The sequence below is a fragment of the Typopeltis vanoorti genome, chromosome 21 (genome assembly GCF_054136105.1).
Source record: "Typopeltis vanoorti isolate ZY-2024b chromosome 21, IOZ_Tvanoo_1.0, whole genome shotgun sequence".
NCBI classification, from domain to species: domain Eukaryota; kingdom Metazoa; phylum Arthropoda; class Arachnida; order Uropygi; family Thelyphonidae; genus Typopeltis; species Typopeltis vanoorti.
Genome location: NC_143569.1, coordinates 63935160 through 63945054, shown reverse-complemented (window position 1 = coordinate 63945054; position 9895 = coordinate 63935160). Strand labels below are relative to the sequence as shown.

The window sequence follows — 9895 nt, the reverse complement described above, 5'->3', positions numbered from 1 at the left end:
CACCCTCTTATCGCATAGCACTCCAGCCATCTCTCTCTCTCTCTCTCTCTCTCTCTCTCTCTCTAGTTCCTCCATCCTGCTTGAATCCTGAATTCCACTTCCTTTTCAGCCTCACCATCCTCTTTCATCGTTGAACCTAAGTGTCTAAAGTCACTGACTTTCCTGATGACATTTCCTTCCAACTCCAGATCTGTCTCTTGGCTGCCATCCACTTTGCGTCACATATACTCTGTCTTACTTCTGCTCAGTCTCACACCTCTCTCTTCCAGTACTTTCCTCCAACTTTCCATTTTAGCTGCTACTTCTTCTCTTGTAATAATTTTTCAGTCCAAGTAAAAAATTTTGTCTCTTATTTTTTAATAATTATAGATTTATATATTGTTTAAACTTACAGTCAGTAGGTGTCGCTTTTTCACATTACGGTTAAGGTATTATGCAATGTGCCGGTGCTTGCCTTTTAGCATATAATATCGTTTTAATTATATAGCAATATTATTAATTTTAGAAATAAATTTGTAATTTAGCATTATGTGGATATCACTTCCTAGTGTCCTGAAACATGCTACCTTTGAAAAATGGATCTCGAAGGTGTAATTCTTTGTTATTTGTATTGTTTTCCCATTTATTCATTTTAACACTGATACATTAATGTTATCAGGGAATTTAAATTGTTAGTGATGAATGTAATACGGAACACCGTTGTAAGCGCTGCAACCTTATCTTTCTGGGATGCGCGAAGCATACGAAATGTGTAAATGCCTCACTGCACAACATGTCACCGGTCTTCGCAGCAGCTTTGTTATTACATGTCACTTTGACTGAGACCAAGGGATCATCGCGGCATGGATTACACCACTCATCTGTATGCCCACTTAAACACCATCTACAAACTACCTCATCTACTGCCCACTAATATCATTTTTGTGTGCTAATTGCTTGTGTTTCTGGTCTGCATACAACATGTTTATCCTAAAATATAAGAATGCAAGGAGCATTCTTATTTTTTAGGATAAACATCTGAAAATCATTTATATATGAAACAATATAGGAAAATTTGTATATTCAGAACACCAAATTAATTATAAAGTGTTATTAGATATAGAAGCAGGGCTTCTAATGAAAGGCACTGTACTTTACTATATCCCTACCCCCTCCCACTTTAAGCAAGCTTCATTTTCTGTGCTATTGTTTATTAGAATATTAATTTATAAATGAAATGTTGAATATGCCTTACCAGCAATTGGAAACTAAAAATGCTTCGTATCCTGTGAAAGTGGAGAAATGTTTTTTGAAGGAGTGGCAGTTGGCATGACAGTATGGAAAGAATTCTGAAGATGTGAAAGGAAAAGAAAGCCTGCTTGCAAAAATAGACAGTGTAATGGAGTTGCTGTCTTTAAAGAAGTGGCAGTGATATGAATTTAGGCTTTGAGCAAAGAAGGAATATGAGAATGAAAAAAATTAAAGTGAAAAGATAAAGTGAGCAAAAGTGATGTACCATGGAAGCTGTATGTTTCATCTAAATGTTCCATTGTTTGGAATGGCACAAGGAATTCTTGAGATATGGAGGAGAAGGAGTGATATCATCGTAATGACTGTGAAATGTAGTTTGTAGAATGTATGGTCAACAATATCTGCTGGCATAACTTCTGAGAGAATTTATTCACTGACCACAGAATTTGAAGATAAAGGCATTATATGCATTATAGAATTACTGAGTTCCTTCTGTCTTGTCATAATAAGTAGACAGTAAGTAGCTTGTTGTTTTTTTTTGTTTGTTTCTTTCTCGTACATATGCTTTGTCTTTAAAAAGTTTTTTTTTTCCCCACAAATTAAGAAATTTCTATAAACTGTGACCATTAAATCCCATATCTAAATTTGATCAAAAACTATTCACATTATAATAGGCAAAAACCTTGGAGTCAGAAACTAAGAAGACTAGCTTTGAAACTAATCATAATGTGATTAAGGACTTCTTTCAACTGAAGATGAATTTGCTTCTACCTGGTGTCTCCACATCTGGGCCTGACTCCCACTGAAGAGACCTCAATAAAGGTCGAAACTAGTCTGGGTAGTGGCCCTTCCCTTAATGCATAACATTATACATATCTGCAAGGAGATGTGTTTTGCATTATGGGAGATACTGAGATAGGAATGATGTAAGCTTGCTCCACCTTTGCAATGAGTTGCCTGGTGTTGTACTACCTTACCCCAGTCCTGAAGATACTTTCAGGTGCAAGCTTTGTTTGCTCACACTTGGATAAAGGATTAAACTAAATTTATTATAATGAAGATGAATTAGTCTCATACAGAAGTTTTTTTTTTTTTAAATAGATTCTTGGGTTTCTAGGGCAGGGTTTCTAAACTATAAAAAAATCAATAAAGAATACAAAAAAATTTAAAGAAAAATATCTATAGTCCAGTCATAGAACTATGAAAGTGTTGAAAAACCTACAAAATTTTTTGAGGATGGCTAATTTAGCTTCATTTGAAAACCTACCCTATAAAGGTGCTCTTTGTAACCCTTAGCTGGGATTCAAGCCTAGGCCTTATCATTGAAAGAGCACTGCCATTATTGGCTGAGCTGCAGAGGCTATCCACAGTTTACTTCTGATTTCATGTACTCAGATGTACCATAAAAAACAACCATTTGTTAGGTGGGAGTCACATACAAATAAATAAAATATGCACATTCCTTAGCATCTGCCTTTTGCCACATTGTTACACTGACTTCTCTTGCCAAAGCTGATGAATTATTAAAATCTAGCTGGAAGTTTGCTTTTATTATTATTATTATTATTTTATTATATTAGAATCTAGCTTTTTTTATAGCTCTGTTTTTTAGTTATCTTCAGTGCCTATAAGTATGTAGCATGTGTGTGTACACTCACATAACATACATAAAATATCTAGCTATGTAAGCAATCAATTTGCTACTTTCGAAAGTCCTAAAATTATGAACTAATCATATGCTTTGAATTCTGAGTTTCATTTTCTTTGGTTATAAAAAAAAAATTTAAAAAAAAACAATTATGCATGTTTATTTGTCTCTATTGAATAAATAATACTATTATTTTCTGTGTCATTATTAACTAAGTGTTAAGGAAAAACATACACGATATAAATTTTACTTTTGAACTAAACAGCTTTAACTAGAGATATTAACTAAACATTTAAGGAAAGAAATTAACTGTGATATTTAATTTCATTTACCAGATTTGTTCACCCAGATATATAACTATGCGGATGGCAAGTATAAATTTTAATATTATAATTAACTTATTTTTTGAAATAATGGTATTTTAGAAAATTGAAATAATTCTAAAATATGTTACCTCTCTGATTTTATATATATATATATATATATATATATATATATACATACAAAATAACTGTTATATTTTAAGAAATATAAAGCTCAGTTATTCGTTTAAAATTGTATTTTCATTTCAGTCTAATATAAGGACAGTTAGCCACAAATTGTGGAGACTTTTATGTTTATTCGTTTGATGAAAACCTTTCAACTACAGCAGTGTTGACCAACATGTGGTCTCCAAAACTCTACACACTGAACTGAAATCCCATTTATCAGCAAGCAGATAAGTTGGGTTTCATTCTTATTCTCCTCAAATCTCCTTTGTGATTAACTTAAACTTGTATTTGCTTCACTTATAACTCCTTCCAGTTTTGCATGAAAGCTCCCATGCAATGTTTTCTTTACTATTATCATGCATCACCCATGCATGACAGGACCATATTTAAGGTACTTGTGGCCAGGGCTCTAGAAATACAACTTAAATCTACTAGCCACAAAAAAATTTTACTCGTCTAAGGTCTACTTTATATTGTTATAGTGATTTAAAAAAAAAAAAAAAAACACTAATACATTCTTTCAACATAATACAATCAATCATAATGCAAAATAATACAATCATTCAACATAATACATTCTTTAATTCTCACTGTGTTACATGTAATTATACAGAAATATGCTTTCCTTTACTTAAGTATAAAGAGCTAATAAGCTTCATTTCGGCAATGAAAACATTACTTAAATTAAGGGGATATTAAATCCCACATAGTTTTAAAACCGAATAAGAAACTCAAAGATTGGAATCAGAGAGTTTCTTGCTGAATATAGTAAACTATAAAGTATCGGCGAACACTAGCGTTAGCCAATGCAAGTGATCCTAGTACGTAGTACAATACTGGGCAGCTCGTTGTAAAGGTGGAGGAAGAAGTTCAGATCGCTATTCTTAGGTATTTTCCGTAATGTAAAAACACATTTCCTAGGAAATGTATGCTGTTATTACATTATGGAGGGAGGTCACTACCCAGACCGGTTTCAGCCTTTTTTGAGGCTTCATCAGTGAGTAGCTAGACCTAAACCCCTCGCATTAGGGGTTTAGGTCTAGGCGAATGGATAAACCATGCTACTTTTGGACTTTGTTAGAGATAGAAGACTGTTGCATAATTGGAGAATACAGAATTAGATTATAAAATATTAGTGTGATGAGGGGACAGCTGACTGATATATCAAAAAGTGGTATATAGGAGATGTCAGCTTGCAAGATTTAAAGTGACCAGGGGTGTGCCACAGGGATCAGTCATTGGTCCATTGTTATTCACTCTTTACATTAATGATATTGGGGAGAATTTGACAGGTGACTTACAGCTGTTTGTTGGCAATGTTAAGATAGGCAGGGTATTCATGAATGCGGCTGATAAGCAGTACTTGCAGAATGATTTGAAGGCTGGAATTGTGGAATGTGTAATGGAAACAGCTGTCAGTTCAGTGTTACTTTGGTGTAATGAGATATCCAATGTCATATTATATTGGTGGGATTATGCTGGAAGAAACTGACCAGGATAGAGATCTTGGAGTTTTAGTATATAGGAAGTTGAAGTTCAAAGGTCACATAGTAAATACAACTCAAAGGTTAATTAATGTTGAATGAATCTTGACAGGTAATAATAAGGAAGAATAAGGAAGTAATTTTGCCTCTTTACAAGGGTTTGATATGACCTCATCTGGACTAATGTGAGCAAGTCTGGTCTCCTAGTTTCTGCAGTGATACTAATATAGTGGAGAATGCACAAAGGACAGTGTTAAAGATATATCAGGATTGTGGAATACAGATTATGAAGACTGATTAAGAATTAGTGAGTTGCAGACACTAGCAAACAAAAGAAAGAGGGGTGATATGATTGGGACTTAAACTTCTGAAAGGATCATACAGAATGCCAACAGATGGAATTTTTCATTTCATGGAAGGTGGGGAAAGGACGAGAGGGAATCATTGGAAGTTGAGAACAAATGCTGTTAAGAAGAAGCTGAGAACTATATTTTTGTCTCTCATTTTTGACTGAAATGGATTGCCTTTAGAGATGGCAAATGCAGATTAATGTGAATGAATTCCAGAAAAGTTGAAATTGGTAATATGTAGTCACCATTGATGATTGCAAGACTCTTTGGAGGTCTCTATTAGTAATTATAATATTAATATCTAATTTAGCACTACTGAACATGTCAGTATTATGTGTTTGTATACAATATGTATGCAAAAATTATAAAATGAATAAAATACACATACTGTCTACTGAATTAGAAACTTTTATGCAGATATGCGTAAACGTCACTTATGCAGAGCATATGCAAAATACTTGGTCAAGTGGGTCAACACACATTCAAGGCAACTATTTAAGAATGCTGCTGATGGCCAATAATCGTCAATAGTGTTGATCACAATGGGAAAAGCAAGAGATCTTTCGGAGTTTGATAAAGGGCTTATTGTGGGTGGCTGAGTCACAAATTTGAAATCAGTGGAAAAATAACACACACTGTTATCTAAGAGGCATAACTGTGGTCCTAACACAGTCTGTCAGGAACAAGATCGCTACCATCTGACAAACAGAACTTCCTGTGTGCAGCAATTGACCAAAACATTTAATGAAAGCTGTTCCTGACTCATATCTCACTGAACTATGTGCAGGCAATTGAAGAGGATTGGTAGTGGTAGTCACATGTCTATACGGAAACCACTGTATTAAATAAGTTTCTAATTCAGTGCCCAGTATATGTCTAATGAAATTAAAAAAAAAAAAATTATGTGAAAATGGAAGAGGGGGAGAAGTATGATAAGAGTGTGAACAGACACATCAACCTATATGTGGGATATTTAATCTTGTGGTATGCCTATAGTTTGAATGGTGATTACTTGGTTTACCTATTGTTTGATTTTTTGCCAGCACCAATTGCTACAGGTTTGACTTTCTTCTGAGTGTTCTGGTTTTAATCTTGATGTTAAACACAATCAAATGCTCTGGAAATGTCAAGAGATATAGCACATTTCTCTAAACCTGTCCTTGGCATATGTCCATTGGTGGGTGGTGTAGGCTAAGAGATCTGCCACCGATCCAGAGTGGGGTGGGATTGATACTAGTGGTCATTAACTGCTGAGTCTCGAGAGAGAAGGAAGAGGTTGGATACCTGCTTCCTTCCATCATAATAAATGCCAACTAATATAAAAGATTGTAGAGATAAAACAGGATAGGTATGTGAGTACAGCTGGGAAGATGCCATCATGACTAGAAGGATGTTTTTTTTTTGGTTTAAGTTATATAAGACCCTGATAATGTCTTTCTGCTGAAAGATCACAGGAGGCATATGGCACTCTGCTTCTGATATAACAGCAGATGACTTTTGCATTGCTCATTTATGTAGGAATTTGAGGAGAAGAATATGCCATGAGGTCAGCTTTATCTTTGGATTCTGTGAAAATGTTGCTATCTGGATGAGAGAGGAGACGTATAATGCTATACATTATGGGAAGATTCACTACCCAGCCAGAGTCTGTCTAATAATTGTTTTGATTTAGCAGCTTAATAATAACAATATATAATAATAAAACTTTTCCTGGTCCTTTAAATAGCCTATGTTTTAAATCATTTGCATCCATGAATTTAAATACTCAGAATTTCTCTCAGGTTACAGATATCATTGTTTAGATTCCCATGTTTGGTGTGTCTAATTACTACATTAATCTATATTTGGGAGTAGTGAAGTAAAAATATGTAAAAGAATGTTTGATTAGTGTGAGATAGTATAGGTAAGAATGGTAACCAGCATAGTAAGGAAGATAAAATCAGCTTTTGAGAGGAACTAGCATAGCTGTATCATGTTGCAGTGGCAGATGTGATAGGAATTGATGTAAGATAGAGGTGGATGAACAGGGGTGCTGAAAATGCAGATAAGACTTGGAATTAGATGGAATATTGGCCTAAAATGTGCAAAGGAATTGGCAGTCCCTTCTCATCATGATGTGCTGTTTAATTTATCTCATCCCTTCCCAAAGTATTAGAAAAGTTGGTCAAATGCAGAATTAGGGAATGGATGCATAGGAATATGATACTCTATGGAAAGTTGGCAATGCTTTGTGAAGGATAGGACTTGCCTTGGGGATTTACTTATTTGCTGTAATAAATTAGCCATTGAATTAGATAAAGAAGATGGCCACACAGTAATACTGCTGAATTTTGCAAAGGATGCTGCAAACTCTGTTACCTAAATTCAATCAAAGGATTTGAACCTGGCGATATGGATAATAGTAGTTCTGCTATATATCGATACTTAATTTGCACATTAATGACATACTCTGATACCACCAGTTGAATAGAAGTCAGGGACGGCCAAGGAAAAGATAAAACAAGACTGGAATAGGCATATGGCATAAATCCCTGAAAGGATGATGATGATTAATGGAATAGGAAATGATTTAAGAGGAAATACTCAGTTGTGTTTGCTGTTAATGCAAAACTGGGTAGGATAATAGGTAATAAGGATGATGTAGAGATTCTACAGGATGATTTAATAGACTGACTGACTGCATGAGAAAGGATAATTGTTGCTGGTTTAACATGGCAAAAAGCAAGGTTATGTACTTTGAGATGAAAAGATTGCATGCTATGTACTATATTCTGTGAATGGACTACAGGAAATGACTCTTATTTCATAGTTTTTCAGGTTTAATGTCAACATTACATTGTCATTTAAGATCAGTGCTAGAATTTGAACAAGTAATAAAATTCTTAAAGATAACTTGTGCTAATGCTCTTTCCATAATTTACTAATTGTAGTAATACAGTAGTCCCCCCCCCTCCTCCTCCTCCTCCTTATCTATGAGTTCACTGTCTGTGGTTTCAATTACCTGCAGTCAACCCTAGTAAATGGAAAATTCCAGAAATAAACAATTCATGTTTTAAATTGTGCATCGTTCTGAGTTGTGTGATGAAATCTCTTGCGCCATTCCAGTACATCCCGCCCAGGATGTAAATCATCCCTTTGTCCAGCATATCCATGCTGTACCATATATACTATCCACCCTTCAGTCACTTAGTAGCCATCTCAGTTATCAGGTCAGTTGTTGTGGTATCTCAGTGCTTGTGTTCAAGTAACCCTTATTTTACTTAATAATGGTCCTGAAGCACAAGAATAGTGATGCTGGCAATTCGGATATGCCAAAGAGAAGCTGTAAAGTGCTTCCTTTAAGTGAAAAAGTCTCTATAGTATATTGCTATAATTGTTCTAATTTATTATTAGTTATTGTTGTTGATCTTTTACTGTGCCTAATTTATAAATTAAACTTTATCATCAGTATGTATGTATAAGAAAAGACGTGTATATACATATGTATACGGTTCAGTACTAGCTGCAGTTTCAGGTATTCATTGGGGGGTCTTGTAATGTATCCTTTGCAAGTAAGGAGGGACTAACGTATAAGAAATATGACTTAAACAAGATAATCTGAGTATAACTTCCTACTAGTAATTTAATATTTTATATATTTATTTTGTTTAAATTAAATATTTTTGTTAATTTTCTCGAGTATTCTTTTGTATTTCTTATTGTATGGATTTTGAAGTTGATACTCCATCAAGAATAAATATGAATTTAATTATTGTTAACTTATATTTGTATGACTGGCAGTTTTAAAGTACAGGTTAATTAAGGATTGGCAAGGACTACCATGATGATGAGAGGATAGCATCCAGAAAAATTTTATAGGAATTGTGGATTTGACAGGAAGAGTATAGGACTAAAAAGGGTGGATTAAGATGGTCTTTCTTCTAACTTATCATTAGCAGTTTGATAAGTAGAAGAATAATATGTTTGCATAGACCCATTATAGTATATAAACTTACGTCCTGCAATATTATTGCAGTTTCTTGCCATATTCAGAAACAGTTACAGTAATTCCCTCCCCCCCATCCATGGGGGGATACGTTCCAAGACACTGCAGATACCTGAAACCGCAGATAGTACCGTACCCTATTATATAATGTTTTTTATTTTGCATACATACCTATGATAAAATTGAATTTATAAATTGGGCACAGTAACAGATTAACAACAATAACCAATAATAAAATAGAATAATTATAACTACATACTGTAATAAAGTTATCTGAATGTGAATTGAATCTTAGCAATCTCAGCACACATTTTTTATTTTTTTGCGATTTATTTATTATTTTATAAAGTCGAGAATTTTCATTTTTTTTTACTTAAAAGGAAGCACTTTACAGCTTCTCTTTGGCATATCCGAATTGCCAGCATACTACTCTTGCACTTGTTGTTGTTCTTATCGAGTCCATTGAAGAGCTTCTAGATATGACCGTGGAACTGCAGAACTGCTTTGGCAATTTGTTGAACTTTGGAATAGAACTTTTCTCTAGGGTTATTGTCAATTTTCTGTAGAGCAGCAGCAATTGCTTGACAAGAATAGATATGGGCAGGTGTTAGTTCAACTCCTGGACAGTTCTTGCATGCTTCATAGCTCCTACTACTGTCTAGCTGAATTTTCATGCCTTTAAAATGTTCTGTCCTTAGTCTGGTGAT

General features: G+C 34.3%; 1 protein-coding gene across 1 annotated transcript in view; it reads left to right on the top strand.

Moving 5' to 3' along the window:
* Positions 1-446: 446 nt before the first annotated feature.
* The window catches only part of mEFG1 (mitochondrial translation elongation factor G 1), a 206466-nt gene continuing 197017 nt past the window's right edge, over positions 447-9895 (top strand). Inside the window, exons 1-2 of the mRNA XM_090411581.1 lie at positions 447-588; positions 3214-3246. Coding sequence (XP_090267707.1) covers positions 529-588; positions 3214-3246 — 93 coding nt within the window. The 5' untranslated portion in view covers positions 447-528. The remainder of the gene's footprint in view (positions 589-3213; positions 3247-9895) is intronic.